This window comes from Theobroma cacao, chromosome 2 (assembly GCF_053813885.1).
Source record: "Theobroma cacao isolate CCN51 chromosome 2, ASM5381388v1, whole genome shotgun sequence".
NCBI lineage: Eukaryota > Viridiplantae > Streptophyta > Magnoliopsida > Malvales > Malvaceae > Theobroma > Theobroma cacao.
In genome coordinates this window covers 3,497,319-3,515,102 of record NC_142640.1, presented here as the reverse complement: position 1 = coordinate 3,515,102, position 17,784 = coordinate 3,497,319, and the positions used below count along the sequence as shown (strand labels likewise).

The 17,784-nt window shown below is 39.4% G+C and overlaps 4 protein-coding genes and 1 pseudogene across 4 annotated transcripts; 2 read left to right on the top strand and 3 right to left on the bottom strand.

Annotated features, from left to right (window-relative positions):
• The first annotated feature begins 1,193 nt into the window (after positions 1 to 1,193).
• On the top strand, positions 1,194 to 4,481 carry LOC108660990 (Calcium-binding EF-hand family protein). The gene is made up of 5 exons (XM_018116490.2): positions 1,194 to 1,666; positions 3,076 to 3,372; positions 3,492 to 3,710; positions 3,836 to 3,964; positions 4,182 to 4,481. Exons 1-5 carry the CDS (start codon positions 1,406 to 1,408, stop codon positions 4,386 to 4,388), a joined length of 1,113 nt encoding a protein of 370 aa, XP_017971979.2. The 5' UTR covers positions 1,194 to 1,405; the 3' UTR covers positions 4,389 to 4,481.
• A 1,095-nt stretch (positions 4,482 to 5,576) lies between these two features.
• On the bottom strand, positions 5,577 to 6,650 carry LOC18607624 (aquaporin TIP1-2-like; annotated as a pseudogene).
• A 778-nt stretch (positions 6,651 to 7,428) lies between these two features.
• Positions 7,429 to 8,811, bottom strand: LOC18607623 (uncharacterized). The gene is made up of 3 exons (XM_088803915.1): positions 8,682 to 8,811; positions 8,445 to 8,529; positions 7,429 to 8,352 (listed from the first exon to the last, which is right to left on the bottom strand). The coding sequence occupies exons 1-3, from the start codon at positions 8,759 to 8,761 to the stop codon at positions 7,606 to 7,608; spliced, it is 912 nt and encodes a 303-aa protein (XP_088660041.1). The 5' UTR covers positions 8,762 to 8,811; the 3' UTR covers positions 7,429 to 7,605.
• Positions 8,812 to 10,070: 1,259 nt separating this feature from the next.
• LOC18607622 (uncharacterized) lies at positions 10,071 to 11,439 on the bottom strand. Its single transcript, XM_007041886.3, has 3 exons — positions 11,279 to 11,439; positions 11,057 to 11,147; positions 10,071 to 10,945 (listed from the first exon to the last, which is right to left on the bottom strand). The coding sequence occupies exons 1-3, from the start codon at positions 11,365 to 11,367 to the stop codon at positions 10,202 to 10,204; spliced, it is 924 nt and encodes a 307-aa protein (XP_007041948.1). The 5' UTR covers positions 11,368 to 11,439; the 3' UTR covers positions 10,071 to 10,201.
• Positions 11,440 to 13,561: 2,122 nt separating this feature from the next.
• LOC18607621 (COBRA-like protein 1) lies at positions 13,562 to 16,420 on the top strand. Its single transcript, XM_088803991.1, has 6 exons — positions 13,562 to 13,637; positions 13,744 to 13,823; positions 14,040 to 14,493; positions 15,427 to 15,586; positions 15,731 to 15,993; positions 16,084 to 16,420. The coding sequence occupies exons 1-6, from the start codon at positions 13,562 to 13,564 to the stop codon at positions 16,380 to 16,382; spliced, it is 1,332 nt and encodes a 443-aa protein (XP_088660117.1). The 3' UTR covers positions 16,383 to 16,420.
• The last annotated feature ends 1,364 nt before the right edge of the window (positions 16,421 to 17,784 follow it).

The window sequence follows — 17,784 nt, the reverse complement described above, 5'->3', positions numbered from 1 at the left end:
CCGACCAGAGGCTAAATATTGAAGGGAACAGAAAGAGGAAAATAGACCAAACAAATCAAATTTGGGACCCATTTTGGTTTCTGATTCTCATTGTGATGTGACATAAAAATGAATGCTACAAAATTTATTAGGCTGACCCCTCTGTCAGATAAATAATTCTTAAACGTACAAAGTTTGGATGTCACTTGGGCTATGTATAGTTCACACTTCCTAGTTTCTAGTTTCTACATTCTTCAGCTAGCAAGCCCTACAGATATAAAATACAGTAATATTGTGGTTGTCAAGGGCCAAATTGAGAAGTAACAAAATAAGAAGCAATGGAAGCTCGCCAACACACAAGGGAGAATGATGCTTTTGATGAAATAGGTGATGGGATTCTGTGCCACCAATTTAGGCACGAGGTCAAAACTCTGAACAAGAATCATCAATAGTCAAATGCTGTAAGGACGGATGGGATATCAGCCGGTGGTTATCCTCCGTCGATTTAGCAGTAGTTTTGATGAATAAAGACAAAACGTTTCGTTCTACCAAATTAGAGATTTGCACCACACATCAATGGACAATTGTTCTGCGCCTATGGCGTATGTCCAATTGCAAAAATGGAACGCCGCATCTATCACAGGAGATAACGTGGATGCGAAATGTCTTCCACCAGATGTTTGCCACGTGCCTTGATAATGACTGAGTTCGAACTCAAATTTAGGCTGACAAATCCACGCGTCACCCGCGTAGTGAGGGAGGGACGACAAAAGCAAAAGAAGGATGGACTTTTTTGTGTGATGTGCTCCCGGTGCTATCCAACCTCTTTTTTGGAGACTCCCTAACCGCCCCACGTGTCCCAGCCACAAATCGATTAGTGGTCGGTCACCAAATCTCTGTAGCTTAGGACCTGTTTGGTTTCACTATTGTTCCTTCCTTTTTCCAATTAAACTTGACACTTGTAAATAAGTTTATTTTTTGTTTAAAGAATTTAAAAAGTCACATTTATGTTTGGGGAAAGTTATTACTACTGTTGTTTATTATTATGACTATTTTTTACCTTCCTCTTTTTATTTAAAAAAAAAGCCTTTTTCATGAAAATGAAACCAAACATGCCCCACAATTCTCGCTTTTCCTAAAGAAGAAAAAGACGTTACCAAACACGAAACAAGACTAAGCTCTCGCCACAGTCTCTCTGTCATATAAAACTGCCTGAAGCCAAAGATCAATATAAAAAACAAAGCAAAAAGGAAAGGCTCACTCAAAGGGGCCAAAGTAAAACCTCTCTCACTTTAGCTCGTGTGTGACTCACGGGACTCACAACAAAAACAAAGGGCAAGCTGTTAGCTCCTTCATCACAAGACTCACAAGAAAAGCACCGGCTTTTGATCCAAAAAGAAAGAAAAAGAAGGGAGCCAAAGAATTAATGGAGACAAGTACAGCAACAACAGGAACCCCCCCAAAGAAGAAAAGTGAGCAGGTGCTAGACGGTTCGGATATAATGGAGTTGGTTGAGAACGAGGAGGTGTTTAGCAGTTTCGTGGATCATAAGTTCAAGGAGCTTGATAAGGACAGCGATGGTCAGCTCTCTGTGAAGGAGCTTCAGCCTGCTGTTGCTGATATAGGTGCTGCTCTTGGCTTGCCTGCTCAGGGTTCTTCCCCTGATTCTGACCATTTCTACTCTGAGGTTTGTCCCCAACTTCCACTTCATTCTATCTCCTTTTTCTTTTCAGTTTTTTTTTTTTTCTGGAATAGTTTAGTTTTTCTTGAGCCTTCCAGAGCTTGGGAAGTTGATGCATGTTAGCATTCGTTTCCTAGTAATTAAATACCTGTAACAAGAGAAAGCTGCTAAAGAAAATAGGATAGAAGTAATATGTCCAAGTCGTTGTGATCCTCATGAAATGAAATATGAGTCCTAGAGGTAGAAGCAGAAGGATAAAGAAAAACAAACTATTCCAAGGAGGGAAATTAAACTACCACTAGGCACTGATGTAAGCTGGTGGACAGAGTGACTAAGATAAGGGGTTGCATATTTGATTTTGACTCCATCAGCTGTCCATTTCGTCTTAGAAGCATTCTAATTCTACCATGCCATCATCACCGACAATAAATTAGAGTTGGAATATTTCGTTTTCCTGTCGTTCAATTTGCAAATAATCCTATCTTGTAGTCGTCGCTTTGTCAGTGTAAATTACTTAACAAACAAAAGGAGAACACACAGCCTCAAGCCCAAGGATGTTAACATGTTTTATACGTTTATTGATTTTACCTGTGGTTATCCAAGTTTCATTAGAAAGCGATTGTACTAATTGCCTACTTGGGGCTATGTAGGAAACAGCAAATTGTCAAAGTTTCCATTTCTAGCTAGCTCGAGAACCCTCGACCTATTGTTCAATTTGGTCGGTGTTATGGGGAGACTTTCTGCTTTTCGCAGTTGGACTTTCTTTTTTTACCTTTTTCCCCTTCTTTTTATCTCCATACAGGAAGGAATCTGGTGATGAATGTCGTCGAAACTACTCCATGTCTACACATCAATCATGAATGATTATTTAATGTGACGAAAGTCAAGTTGCTCTTATAATTTTCTTATTTTTCCAATTAAATGAAGCCTTTGAACGTCATGATTAGTGGGGACAACTCAAGTGATTTCTTCAATGGCTCCCCTCACTTCTGTACCTAACTTGTTAACCATTTGCTGAAATTTAACATTAAATGCAATATAATTTGTTGATGAGATCAATTATGATATACTATTAAGCACAAAATATAATTCTGGTTACTCGGGTCCCCTCCTCCTTGTCAGGGGAATGATAAACTTAGGGAAAAGACAATGGAGCACTATTCCCATGCTTGGGAAAAGGAAAAGCGGGCAAGACACTGGACCACGTCCAGTGTCTGCATAATATCTCATCATTGTTCTCTCCACTCAACTTGAGGATAAAAAGGACGAGAACCTCAAAGTTGCTGGATATATACTTGTTTTTAAGTTAGCAAAAGTGCACACCCCTTTTCTTGTTTGAGAGTGGAAATTAGGACCTGAATTATCATAGGACTTGTGATGGGGAATAGAAGCTGACATTTTGACATGTTTTCCAGGTTTTGAATGAATTCACCCATGGAAATCAAGAAAAAGTGAACAAGACTGAGTTTAAAGAGGTTCTTTCAGATATTCTACTAGGTATGGCGGCGGGTTTGAAGCGCGACCCTATTGTGATCCTCCGTATTGATGGAGAAGACCTCTTAGAGTTCATTAATGGTCCAAGTTACGAAGCAGAGATGGTGTCTGTATTTTCACAGTTAGGGTCAGATGATACATCGCTGCGTGATTGCCTTGTCAAGGCTTTGGAGAAACTTACGGTTGATCAAGGAATGCCCCCTTCTTCAGATTCTTGGGTAACTGACTTTCCACATTTCTAGTTCAGTCAATAATATTAGGAATATGTAATGAAAACTTAAGCCTGTGTTGTCATCGTTCGTTTCCCACTTCTCTCTGGCGTCTGTTGCTTGTGTAGGTTATGAGTAACATAGTGGAACCAGCTTTGCAATCATGGGACAGCAATGAACAAGAGAAACCTGTCTCTCAAGAAACATTCTTGGAAGAATTTAAGGAAGTTGCAGAGCGCGTGGCTCAAAATCTCAAGGAGCAGCCAGTAATTGTTGCCCATAGTGAAAACATCTTTGATGGAAGTAGCATTAAAAGACTACTGTCCAACAAGTTTGAACTAGACAAGGTATATGCTCTTGTTGTCTCAGTGTCTTTAGTCTCTGCCAATGTTGGATTATTGAAGGAAGGCATTTCCCTCGTGCAGTTGCGCCTGCGACCATTACTAATAAATTCTTGCAATTTGCAATGCAGTCACTGAATACAGCTTTAGAAAATGTGCCAAAAGATCGAAATGGGAAAGTATCGAAGGAGTATTTACGCGTGGTGCTAGATATAGTGGCACCATCAGCTGGTTTACCTCCAATTGGTGCAGTTGAACAGGTATTGCAATGCATGCATCTTCAAGTCACTCAAAGGAGTTATTAGACAAGCTTGCCAAACGCAATTCTTGGCATGGATTCCCGAAGGTTTCTAGGGACTCCTATGATTATGTTCAAAGATAATTATCAAAATAGATCATTGCCCCTACCCTTTTCTCTGTTAAAAAAAAAAAAAATCCATTTCATTCCACTAACTGAAATTCTTGAAATTCTTCCAGATCAACAAGGTAGTCGCTGATGTTTTCAGCATGATAAACGCGGATGACGGGAAGATGGTAAAAGAAGATGAGTTCAAGAAACTATTGGCAGAGATCCTGGGGAGCATCATGCTGCAGTTAGAGGGCAATCCCATCTCAGTTTCTTCAAATTCTGTTGTTCATGAGCCCCTCGCATCATCCTCAACCGTTTTGCAGCCATCATCCTAGTTGCCTATATATCACAGATATGTCATGTATATCAGGGGAAACAAAATAAAAATGGACAATAAATTTTTGGTTTAATTAAGTAAATTACCACTACCTTAAGTTGTTTGCTGTGCAGTTCATTCGGTTGAGCTAATGATATATCTTTTTTTTTGAAAGGCTGAGATTTTATTGCCATAAAAATCTCCAAATGGAGACTTACAGGGAGCAAAGTCACTTGACTTGCTTGAAAATAAAAAGAGTTCCCAGGAGGAAGGGTTGGCAGAACATAGAAAAGATCTTGATGAGCCATCAAACATCAATCATACTAGAAAATAAAACGAAGAAATCAGAGCCAATATAGGCTTACCCCAACAAATCTGGGACACTAAAACAGAAAAAATGGAACACCAGAATTAGTGGGGGCGAAATCAGAGTAGAGCTGGCAGGTTTAGGAAAGGTTAGTATTGTGATTAACAAAGTAGACATTATGGTTGGCTTCTCTCACCACCCCAGCTTTTGCAAGTCTGTCAGCTACCATGTTGGCTTCACGTCTGATGTGCCAATGATATATCTATATATATATATATATATATATATATTTATACACACGCTATTAGCTTGCAAACACAGGACTAGATGGAGGGGTATATATATATATATATATATATATACACACACGCTATTAGCTTGCAAACACAGGACTAGATGGAGGGAAGAATTGTTGCTGTCTATTAAGCCCGAAAGCAAACCCAAAGGAAACTCTTTTAGTCAATTCAAATGATTAAGCGGCTTATATACCTTGATCTCTTAATAAGCATTTCAGTATCGAATCTTCAATTTAAACTTGAAAGAATCTCAAGTTCACCTTAAAGAAGAGTTGGGCCTGTGTTTCTAAAAGATGAGATAGATGTTAAAGGCTTGAACAAACCAAGGGAGAGCGTGTGAATGGAGGACATAACAAGGAGATTGGTTTGCTCTGTCAACAAGCTGTTTATTTGGGTGAACAGATTATCGACCCAGAAATTATCCTAGCACCCAATAAGTCTCAGTGCTTATCCATTAATTTGTATAGTCCGGTTTGAAATAATCTACGTTATTTGTTTGCTTTCAACTGATCCGAGTGTCCTTTAAGTTATATTCTCTGCTTTCAACTGGAAAGAGAGAAAGCCACTCACCAGTTATTGAATCGTGCATGAACTTAACATGAACTCAAACCTCCATCAGTGTCAAAATTCACAAACCCTTCCCATTGACTTGAGTTGTAGGATCCCAACAACAAAGTGCAGGTGCGGCCAAATTCACAACGTCACGCTCTCCATCTGCCCAAACCAAGCCTTCTTTCGGTAAGCCCTTGGTGAAACAATAATAAATGATGCAAGCAAAACAAGGTCCAACCCAAAACACCCAATGCCCATCCCATAACTGACCTCCACGCAATAACGCCGGGCCTAAGCACCTTGAAGGATTAAGCCCCACCCCGGCGTAGCCAGCCCGCCCAGTCACACTAATGGACACAAAAACTGCCACTGCCATGGCCCCTGCCACCACAGCACAAACCATTGGTAAGCCTAGTTCTTTGCTTCTTCTCTTGTCAAATGCTATTGTTACACCAACAAGGAGCACCAAAAAAGTACAGCAAAATTCTAAAATTAGTGCAGTTCCAGGACTTATTCCGGACGTTGACCCATTTCCATTAATGGTACAGCCTCCCAGGGAATACCTTTTTGCTGCATCTTGGTCCATCACACTGTTGAGTATGAGAAATCCGGTTAGTGAGCCTACACACTGCGCCAAGATATAGATGGACGCTCGTGCCAGAGTAATGATGCCCTTGAGGGCAGCAATGAATGTGAAAACTGGGCTCATGTGCCCACCTGAAAGAGGAACTGTCACCATGAGAAAGAGAAAGGCAATAATAAAGACTGCAAATGGGACAAGAAGCTTGGGATCAGTCTCGTGCGAGTCCAAGCAGGAGACAATGGATGTGGTTAATGTGAACATTAGTGAAGCAGTCGCCACCAACTCTGTCAGTGCTGCCTTCCACATCTAAAAGAATTAATCAGGAAAAAATTAGAGCCCTTTTCTTCTCACAATGAATCGAGCAGAATAAATCATTTAATCGAGGAAGATTAATACCTCTGGTGAGGAAAACTCATGGGCACCAATGCAAGCAAAAAATGTTGGTTTCAGAGATTGCCTTTCTTTCAGGATTGCTGCCTCGTGTTTTTCAGATGAACTTGTCAGAAGATTATGATCAGATTCACGCGAGATAACGATATCCATGTCTTGAATCTGGAGAATTTACATGAAATGATAATGCTTTCCACTAGAAGGAACCGTTTAACCAATTATATAGAGAAAGAATAGGACGGTGTCACACTGTTAGTGCCAGCTGCTGATCAGCCGCTACTTTCCATAATATCACAATTTACAGGTAATAGTTCCAACTAGAAAATGAACCATCAGAAATATATTTTGAGACTGGCCAATTGCAAGGGGACGAAAGCCGATCTGGTGCCAGGGAAAGACGAAAAGCAAACCACCAAAGAAACTAATAATGGGAGTAATATTCTGTAATATGCTTTACGCAACTGTTCATTGGGGAGGAGGAAGTTAAAACAGAGGATCCAGCAAAGCTTTCATCCGTCAAGAATATCCATTTTAGATAAACAAAGATGCTTAGTTTGCTCACTCTAAGTTCATTAAAGAATGAAATATCCTTAACTTAGCCGCCGAAACTTTTAATGCATATCTTGACAGTTTGAACTACGCAGCTCTAATCCTCTTATATACTTTGAAATTGTCAATTACTACGAATTCCAGCTAATAATCCAATTCGCCATGAACAATTACCTAGAAATTCCATATTACCAGTCAATTACAGCTTCTCATGGCGGTACGTGTTGCAGTTCATTGCATGAATCATGTGGTTTTAAGTGTGCAATTCTGCATTATGACCTAACACACGAATTGCAAAATACTTTCATTAGCAAACTTTACATTAATCAAATATAATTTTCTTTTATACTTTTAGCTTTCACACCCCATGCTTTAATTCCAATTTAGGATATCAAATTTTCTGATAACAAAGTTAAATAGCCAGTGAGAATGATTATTGATGATGACTACAAGAATAGTAAGAAACATAAAGATACCTTCGGGCTTACGCCACCTTATTACATTAAGCCAATAAGATACCAAATTGTGTGCCGGTCTTAGCTCTTGAAAACGAATATACTTAGTAGCTGTGGGTATGCTCACGTGGAATCATCTTAACATAAAGAGCAAAAGCCACACACCCAATAGCTGGCCCAATCCAAAATATCCAGTGTTTGTCCCAGAGGTGGCCCCCTCTAACAACTGCTGGGCCCAAGCACCTTGCTGGGTTTAGCCCAGCACCACTGTAGCCTTTCGTTGCTGTGACTGTAGTAGAAATGTATACAAGAAGACCTAACACTATTCCAAGGATAACACAGACCATCACTCGGCCCACAGCCTTGGCTTGGCGACGGTCGAAAGCCATCCATACCGAAGCAAAAAGAAACACAAAGGAACAAATTATCTCGAGCCAAAGGGCCTGGCTCGTCTCCAGGCCGATCACAGTAGGCCCATGTGGGCCTGGTGCAACAATAGTCACGGTGCATCCCCCTAGTGAATACGTTCGTTCAATGCCGCTGCTAACCACGGCTTTGAGTGCTAATGCACCTAGTATGCCACCAACAGATTGAGCCAAAATGAATATGGCAGCGCGGGAAATGGAAACCAGGCCGGTGAGCAAAGCAGCAAAGGTAACAATCGGATTGATGTGGCCCCCGGAGATGGGATACGTAGCAAGCAGGAGAACTGCAACAACGAAGGCAATTAGGACCGACATTACAAGGTTTGGTGTTTTTGTTTCGGTCTGTAATGTGGAGATAACTATCGTGTCCAACGAGAAAACAAGCACTGCCGTCCCAAGAAGCTCTGCCAAAGAAGCTCTCCATACCTATAAATACAACACGGTAAGGCTTGTTAGAGACAAATTCCATTAAAACCTAGACAGCTTAACTGCATGCGAGTCCTTATGATCATACTAACCTCCAAAGAGAAAAGCTCTTCAAGGCTTAACACCTTACTTGATAACGATGCTTTTGGGTGCTTTTCTTCCGTAACTTTCCCGGGCCTGCAACGCAGAGGAAAGGACAAAATGAAAAAGGAAATGTTAACCTTATGTAAATACAATTTAGGCCTCAAAATGTACTGCTAGTAAATTAAAGAAATTAAGGAAAAATGGAAACAGAAGCTTAATTATTATATATGGAACTCAGTACTCACGTTGGAGTAGAGGCAAAAGGCTGGACTTTATTGCGACCATAGATGCTTTCTTCATCCTCAACGACTCCAATTCCTGCCATCTTTTATGTAACTCTGTTGGCTCAGCCTCTTTTTTCGGATGAACCTATCTGTTGGCTTAATTAAACTCTGAAGTCTGTTATAGTACTATATATATAGCCGGCGTATCAGATTGTACAAGCTGGAAGTAATTAATATATAATTAATGGCCGTTATGATAATTAATTTTTAATTCCAAAGCTCCTTGATCCTTGTAATACAATATCTCCACAAAACCCACCTTTTTTTTCTTTATTTTTTTACTGTTATCTTAGTGAATTAGTTTTCTCAGTTGTCATTCCAATTAGATATTTCAATTACTTACATTGTGCAAATCGTGTTCAATTTTTTAAAAGCTTAACGGTGGCATGGCAGGGAACCAAGTGCCCTGGTTCCCTATATATACTCACACCAGGGTGCAATTATTTCTTTATTTTATGTTTGCTGCTAGCTGTTTTCATTCATTTTCAACCGATATTATAGCTCCATGGTTCACTTGTAATTAACTCACGAACGAATCATGTTAGTGGAATTATTCAGAAACTGCAGTATCAGTACAGATCATACGAGATCGGTCAAATCCCTGCAGTCGTGGGATCATGATCCTAAGAAATTGGAGGTTCCAAGAGTCATACCACATTCAGTTCGTTTTACAAAAGAAGAATAACAATAATAGGAAATTTGCTGCTTGCCCCCCACCTCGATGTCTCATTTCTACCACCCCGCCTGACGTAGCATGGTGCCAGGTTAGAAGAAAAGCTGACATTGATTTCTGCTTGTCTTCCATTGACAGTACTCCATCCTCGGCCACTGTCACTGACATTTCCTCTGATTAGCAAAGAATATTTGTCAATTCCCAAAGAATAGACCGTACCTGATCATGGTTATTGTTAGGTTTCCGATCTTGTTTCTTATAAGAGATCTGTTTGTTTCTAACCATGATGGATTTGTTATGAAAGATTATTATAGCTTGAGTCCATAAATAATGGAGCAAACAAAGGTGTGGGTGATGGGAAAGAATGAAGCTGGTGGAATGGAGGTTGTCTTCTTCGTTGATCCTTGATTAGCAACGTAACGATGATATCAAGGATTTAGTATATTATATTATTAAAAATATTTTAAAAATATATATTATTCTGAAATTATCAATCGATTCAAACGGATCGAACAAACTGAATGTACTAATGAAGTTTATATCTAAATCAAATTAATCGAATTTAGTTCAAGAGTTATTTGGTTTCCATTAACTCCACCCTAGTAATAACTGATGAGAAAGTGTTCACACTTTCCACTTTGGGACAAAGATGTTCATTTGTAGTTTTGATACAATCATAGAAAGCATCCTTGGGAGTTATATATAAATGATTAAACATCCATTCTTACATCATTTAGATTATTTTCCTAACATGAACACTGAAGAGCTCTACAAATATTATTCATGGGATCGTGCTTTCAAGCATTGATCAGTTGTGCAAAAGCTGACTCGGAATGACCTTGGTGTAGAGGGCAAATGCTGCACAGGCAATAGCAGGCCCGGCCCAAAATACCCAATGCCCACTCCAAAGGTGACCCCCTCTAATCAGGGCCGGACCCAAGCATCTTGCTGGGTTCATCCCAACACCGGCATAGCCCTTTGTGGCAGTTACAGTTGTCGATATAAACACGATAAGGCCCACCACTATGCCGATGACAGAGCAAACCATGACTCGGCCCAGGTGCTTGGCTTGGCGTTTATCAAAAGCAATCCATATCGAAGCAAAAAGCAACACAAAGGTGCAGAAAATCTCTAGCCAGAGGGCCTGGCTCGTCTTAAGGCCGATCACAAGCGGCCCATTTGCACTTGGCACAACAATTGTGAGCGTGCAGCCTCCGAGTGAAAACGTTTGCTCGATTTTGCTGTTTACCACAGCTTGTAATGCTAGTGCACCTAGTATGCCACCGACGCATTGAGCCAAAATGTACACGGCGGCGCGTGAAAAGGAAATAATGCCGGTAAGTGCCGCGGCAAGGCTGATAACCGGGTTGATGTGGCCACCTGAAATGGGAAACGTAGCTAGGAGGAGAATTGTGATAGTGACAGCAATAAGAAACGACATTATAAGGTGGGGTGTTTTTGTTTCTGTCTCATAGGAGGAGATGACAATGGTGTCCATTACAAAGACTAACACTGCTGTACCAAGGAGCTCCGCCAAAGATCCTCTCCAAACCTGATAATTCAGTGGCATCGTAGGATTAATACTAGTCAGCACAGTTAAATAGTCATGATTACTGCAAGAAGAAATTAAAAATAATTAAATAATAAAAACACCTCCACAAACCTCCAAAGAGAAGAGCTCTTTGAGGGAAAAAGTCATTTTCAAGGCATTGGGATTTTGCTTCTTCTCTTCCTCTGCTCTTCGTTGCCCTACCCTGCAAAATTATTTGCAGAAAGCACAAATTAAGTTTCGAGAGTTTAGAACAATTTGATCTTCAAAAAGTAAGGTAAAAAAAGAACGAGAAAGCAAGTAAGGAAGGATTTAAACGATTTGTGAGAGACATGCCTTGGTGTGGAGGCAAAGGGACGGACTCTAGTTCCGGTGTAGACATTTTCTTCATCTTCAAAGACGCCAACATGTCCAGTTCCAGCCATCTTTGGTTTTAGCTCTCTTGGTCCACTTCCCTGTATATATAGTCAATGAAGCTACTGCATGAAATGTTTACCTTAATTATGCAACATAAGTTTGTCTTGAGCTACTTAATCGGTGCTATTATCCTGCTGCTTATTCATTATGTGATGTCTCAGCTTGCTTTATGGCATTATTGCATGCTTTTCCAACCATAAAGATGTAGACAGAAATTATATATACTAGGCTACAGTGGCAGTGTTTGTAAGGGTAATCATCCGTAGATGAGTTCAAGGTGTTTGCATGGTATACTTCAAAACTGCTATAATTGATCCTTCACGCTGGTGAGAACAGGTTAGAGATCTTACAGAAGTCAGCGAGTGTAACCACCTTGTCAATTCGGATGCAACTTGCAAGAATTAATGGTATCACGAATCCGAAATAGGTACACAATTCAAGAGTTGCTACCAGTTTTTAATTGGCCTGATAAGTTGGGAGAGTGCAATTAATGGGAACTCGCCACACATTAAAGGTTTGGTTGCTGGTCAATTCTTATCTAGCTACAAGTTAGTAGGGAGTGTTATTAAATTCCCAACCAGAAAAAAAAATGAAAAAGAAGTATATAGATTTGTAAGCAGCGGTGGACTTGTACACATATTGGGTATCTGTTTCATTTAAACTGATCAGGGGTTGGGAGACAAGGAAACTCAACTGTTAGCATGAGCAAAAATCGGCTGGGACTTTCCTTTTTGTTATGAAGGGTACAAAGTCAGAGTTTCCTGTAAGCCTCTTATCGGCTGGGACTTTCCCTTTTTTCATATCTCTTATGGTTGTTGTGAAAAGATACAGAGAAAGAAACTTTACTGGTATATATGAATGGCTTGTTCTTATCTACATAAACGACTACCGGTAATAAGGAATAAGTCAGCAAGAAAGCTGTCATGTAAAGAATAGTTTTCCTTTAAGCTCATTACATTGGCAAAATTTCTTCTGCAAAGAGCATTGGAACTTTCATCAGCAAGAAAACCGGATAATAAATGGATAAGTCAAAGGACGCTTTTTTTTTTTTATTCTTTTATGGATTCTGACAGCTATAAACGTTACTCTCTAGTTGGAAGATGGTTTTGGCAACTTGAAACTTGCCTAAACTGATAAGAAATCTTTCAAAATTCTTGTCTGATCCCTGAATTATGGTAGCTTTCGCTCAGTTAAGAGGAACCTAGTCCAAATCTTGATCATAATCCATGGGGTTTCAATTTCACTTGAAATATATTTATCAAATTGTGGAAATCTATTAATGACCGTTGGTTTAGACTTCATAGTGTGTACCTAGTTAGAATAGCCACAACAAGACCGTGGGATGCTGCTGGGAGCATATGCTGGAATTGTGCTTTAAAGTGGAGGGAAGGAATTATTTTATATCCAAGTAGGAGGAAGTTACCTTGTAGATGACTGGAACTTTTGTGTTCTCCTTGCTCCCCTAAGATCGAAGACATAATTGGGAAGCGAATTTATTTTAGAATTTTTAACCCCCTGCACGTGTGAGGGATCTGTATGTATAGATGTGAAAATTATGCGACTGTTGCAGATAAGAATTTGGAATTAAATAAGAAACGCCTAAATACTTTTCTCATGGAAGCATCTAGTTCATCAAGCCCTGAAAATCTAACTTTATCAGTTATGATGTATCAAACTGGTGAAATCAATGCGAAGACCTCATGGTCATGGAGGAAAATGGTGCTTGAATTGTCAACCATATAACGACCCGCACCTACTCAGTCACCTTTCTTCATATGTGGTCAGTTACAACTCTTTAACTCATTTTTTTATAAGTTAATGATGGTTACTAATATGATGATATGATCATCTTGCTTACCAAGTGGTGATATACCGTCTTTTACTGGTTTGAACCGTTGATGTTGTAAGGGGCAAAGAATGTCATCCAAAATCAAAAGAACATGTCCTCTTTTGCTTAGTAGGAGTACGACGTTTCAAAGAATCTTCTGATTTGCTATTTGGGATTTGTCTTTTCCATGTCCACTTTGATATTTCCAATGATTTTAACTTGTTCCACCGAGCATTGTGTAGATTAGGCGGATTTAGGTTATACCTAGATGGAAACACAGCATTTCTTCCTTGTTAGTAGCGTAGATTAGGATCTGGTTTGTCACGTTCAACTATAATTTCTACCCATCTCTACTTGCTGTTCTTCAAACAAAAATGGAGCTCTTCTTTTCTAGTGTACGGTCACTTGCTTTGATGTTGATGTCGTTAATCTCTGTTTGCACTTTATCAGGCATTAAGCTCTCCTTCTTTGCTTCTTAGATTTTTCTTGGAGAAAAGATAATGGTAATAATTAATTAGTGTTGCTGATTTATGTGCACATTTTACTTGTTTTGCAGATTGCTATGATCCTTTGGATCCCAATGGGAACATTACAGTTACTTTTGACATTAATCAATGGACACGAGATGGCTATGTGGTCAGTATGTCATTTACCATCACTTCAGGAATAGCTATTCATCACAAAAAAAAAGGCTGATACTGAGCTGATAAGTTCTAGAAAGAAAGAGAAATTTACTTTGGAAATCTTCCAATACTTTGGGCAACCAACAGTTTTGCAACAATAGTAGCTTTCAGGCACTCTAGAATTTCACTTCGGGGTATTCATCATTCACTGTTTGTCTTTTGCTTGTAGGCAAGGGTAACAATTCAAAATTACTATCATTATCGTCATGTTGATGAATCTGGTTGGAAATTGGGTTGGACATGGGCTAATAATGAGATCATCTGGACCATGTCTGGTGCTTTTGCCACGACACAAGGGAACTGTTCATCGTTCAAGTTCGACACACCACACTCCTGCGAGAAAAGCCCAGTCATTGCTGATCTCACGCCAGATGCCCCGCCGGAAAACAGGACAGCTGACTGTTGCCATGGTGGCATTCTTGCTGCTTGGGCTATCAACCCTTCTAAGTCATTCTCATCCTTTGAAATGATGGTTGGCCACCTGGGGGCGAATCCTAATGTGCAAGCACCACTCAATCTTACACTTATGGCTCCAGGTTCGGGTTACACTTGTGGCTTAGTTGAGGACACTGATCCCACGATTTCTTCTGATATTGGGGGTAGAAGACAACTCCAAGCCTATAGTAAGTACCCAATTAAACTCCATTATTAGGCAGTGCATTCAATATAAATACTCCAAAGCCACAAAATGCCATCCTGGTTGTGATTTTAGAGGTCCGAACTATGACATTCTAATGATTGCTAGAAAAAACAGTAAACTATATGGTGCAGCTAAATCATGCAATAATTTGAATATTGACACCGAGGAGTGAGAACAATTGAATTCCAGCCGGGCTAATTTTGCTATTATTATGCTTCAGTCTCAATACAATGGTGTCTCTAGTGGTATATATTTTCTCATTCCTATCTGCTTCAGTCTCTAGCGTTATAATTTTGCTTCAGTCTCCATACAATTCCTGTGATCAGATCTTTTTCCTCTCTGCTTTGCTTGTTCACAATCCTTGCACTTTCTAGAAATCCTAAACATTTAAATGTGTTTTGGTTGCACGCTCATCACCTCAGCAACCTTAAAAGTCACAGGAAACAGACTGATGAAAACCTAGATGTACTTCTCTTCCTAGTGTTAGTGCTAAGCCCTGCTTTTGTCATCAATGAAAATGTTAGATGCACTGGCTTAAACTTAAAAGTTATGTTAATTTCAGCAATAGTGAACATTTAAACCATTAACTCATCTGATCCATCAAGTTAGAGAACTTTATTTTAAGATATTCTAATTTCCATATCGCTTGTCATTTTCAACATTTCATGGTGTTCCACAACCGGTATATGTCTACTAGGAAAAATTGAAACGATTCATAAGTGACTCATCAACTCAGATGTTTGAAACCCAGCAAATGTGTAGATCTCTAGACACTTATGGTACACTATTCTCCTGCCTATTTGGTGAAGCGAGGAAGTGTTGCTGAAATAAAATTCATCTTGATTATAGAATGCATCCTAATGTGAAAACTTAAAACAGTGCTGCACCACAAATTAATCATTTTTCTGTTCACCAGGAACCTGGAAATCAACATGCACTTACTCCAGCTTTGTTGCCAACCAAGCACCTGTATGTTGTGTTTCACTCTCAACATTTTACAATGCCAAGATCACATCATGCCCTACTTGCAGCTGTGGATGCAGAGAAGCAGAGAAAAATACAGATTCATGCATAAGGTGGGTTCATAGAATTGACTTCATTTTTTATCCAAAAACAATGTAGCTTGAGTCTTGTTTAGAGCTTAATGATTTATCTCTTTTTCTTAACTACAATTTCCAAGCCTGCATTCCACTCATATTTCTTTCTTTGTGTAATGCCAGAGAAGGTTACCCTGCACCACAGTCAGATTCTTTAGATAGTGATGACATTGTGCTATGCACTGATCATATGTGCCCAGTTACAGTTCACTGGCATGTTATGAAAAATTACGTGACACATTGGAAGGTCAAGCTGACAGTCTCAAACTACAATTATAGAAGAAACTACTCAAACTGGAATGTGTTGGTTCAGCATCCTGGTTTCAGCCAGAATGCAACAGCATTTAGCTTTAACAGTACAATGCTTCCCTCTTTGGGATTTTTAGGTACCTGATATATAACAAAATATTTAGCTTAAGTTTCCACTACTGTTGTTTTCTACTTTCTGTAACTCATTCTCAAGGGGACTCTTGCAGATGAGGTTGCTCTATTTTGGGGGATTGACTACTATAATAACGACCTATTGAATGCTGATAAGGATCAACTGGGTGCGGTATCCACACAGATTTTACTGAAGAAGGATTCAAATTCCTTCACATTAGGAAACGGATGGGCGCTACCTCGAAGAATATATTTCAATGGGGACAACTGTCAAATGTCTCTTCCAGACACTTTCCCCATGTTACCAAACGGCAGCTCCAACTTGAAACCTGCTCACACCCTTTTCCTTTTCTTGATTTATCAGACTTTCAAGACAGTGGTTACCTGGCATTGATAAATAAAGCTCTGTACATGTTTGCTTCCTGAATCAAAATTTTGAGCCATCATGATGTATAGAGTGTCGAGGGGTAGAACTTGTTAATTTTTTTTTTTTTTTGAAAAGTGATGATGTTATTCATAGTCTCACTTGGGAGACAAAAGTTAAGCCGCAGTGGCTTACAAAAACAAAAAGAGTCCTTGGTGTAAGGACTGGCAAAAAATCAGATGGTTTCTGATATGCCAACGATCAGTTGATCATCCTTCTTACAATAACACTTGACACACCAAACTAAGAAATTCCTAGTAAGAACAGAAACTTTGACTTTGATAATAACAAAAACCCATTTAAACGTTTTCCACCCCCAAGTCAAATTCAAAGTAAGCATTGAAGTTTGAATCGCTCGCAACACCAGCCTTTGCGAGCTCATCCGCAAGTGAGTTAGCTTCATATCTGATATGGGTGAAGGAGAGGTGTAATAACACCAGCCTTGTTAATATTTGCCATATAAGTTCATGCAAAGAATTGAATGTCTGATAACCTCTTGGGATTTCGCCTCAGGGACAGGGCAATGATTCATTGTAAGGTGTGACTTGTTTCTGGTATGTCCAAGGATAAAATTGATTGTATTATTTGTTCATAAATCTGACAAGATCTACCTGCTGATAAATGTTGGTAAATTGGTTCTGTGCCTGCCTTCGAGACTATCTCTTTGAAGACTACAAATTTACTGTAACCAAAAATTCTGTAATAGCAGCAAACTGTCAGGACTGGCTGCAGATTTCACAGCTCACGAGATTAAAACAACCATGTCCAAGTCTAAACGGCTATCACTTCATAGGAACATTAAAAACTAGTGTTTAGAATAATTTCTCTACCATACCCTTGCTTTTCTATGAAACATCCTTTGAACAAAGAGAAGTCTACCATTTTCAAGATCTCAAAATAAAATATTATAAACCTGTTTTAACTGGAATCAATCCCTCTATAGTTTATGAACTACGATGATATCTCTCACCAACCAAATGTGAAGTGTCACTGAATTGGACCTTCTCTTGACATCGATTGAAAGGACCAAAAAAACAAAAGGGGTAGCTAAAATGCGCACAAATAACCAGAAATATGCCCACATGCGAAATTTTGGAGGGCCTATGTTGTTGGATTTACTAATGAAACAAAAAAGATTGATTGTTGCTATGGGGCCATGTGCTTCCCATAACGCGTGGCATAGACATGATCATTGTGTTCTTATCCTTCCTTCAAGACAAGCTGAAGATGAATATACTACCCTAAGTTGAAGGAAGGTTTCTCTCTGCTCCCTTCACACCAAAGTTTGAAAGTTTTTACCAACATTTTCAATGAGAAGACAAGACCAAATCCCATTCCAAAGAAAAGGATAAAAAAGAGAGAATGACATTTC

Coding starts and splice junctions, on each gene's coding strand:
- LOC18607623 (XM_088803915.1), bottom strand. CDS start 8,761: ATGGCAGGAATTGGAGTCGTTGAGGATGAAGAAAGCATCTATGGTCGC. Junction 8,530..8,681: donor CCTTTTGCCTCTACTCCAAC/GTGAGTACTGAG, acceptor TCTGCGTTGCAG/GCCCGGGAAAGTTACGGAAG. Junction 8,353..8,444: donor AAGAGCTTTTCTCTTTGGAG/GTTAGTATGATC, acceptor TTGTATTTATAG/GTATGGAGAGCTTCTTTGGC.
- LOC18607621 (XM_088803991.1), top strand. CDS start 13,562: ATGGAGCTCTTCTTTTCTAGTGTACGGTCACTTGCTTTGATGTTGATG. Junction 13,638..13,743: donor CTCTGTTTGCACTTTATCAG/GCATTAAGCTCT, acceptor CTTGTTTTGCAG/ATTGCTATGATCCTTTGGAT. Junction 15,994..16,083: donor TCCCTCTTTGGGATTTTTAG/GTACCTGATATA, acceptor GGACTCTTGCAG/ATGAGGTTGCTCTATTTTGG.
- LOC18607622 (XM_007041886.3), bottom strand. CDS start 11,367: ATGGCTGGAACTGGACATGTTGGCGTCTTTGAAGATGAAGAAAATGTC. Junction 11,148..11,278: donor CCCTTTGCCTCCACACCAAG/GCATGTCTCTCA, acceptor ATAATTTTGCAG/GGTAGGGCAACGAAGAGCAG. Junction 10,946..11,056: donor AAGAGCTCTTCTCTTTGGAG/GTTTGTGGAGGT, acceptor CTGAATTATCAG/GTTTGGAGAGGATCTTTGGC.
- LOC108660990 (XM_018116490.2), top strand. CDS start 1,406: ATGGAGACAAGTACAGCAACAACAGGAACCCCCCCAAAGAAGAAAAGT. Junction 1,667..3,075: donor CTGACCATTTCTACTCTGAG/GTTTGTCCCCAA, acceptor CATGTTTTCCAG/GTTTTGAATGAATTCACCCA. Junction 3,965..4,181: donor CAATTGGTGCAGTTGAACAG/GTATTGCAATGC, acceptor AAATTCTTCCAG/ATCAACAAGGTAGTCGCTGA.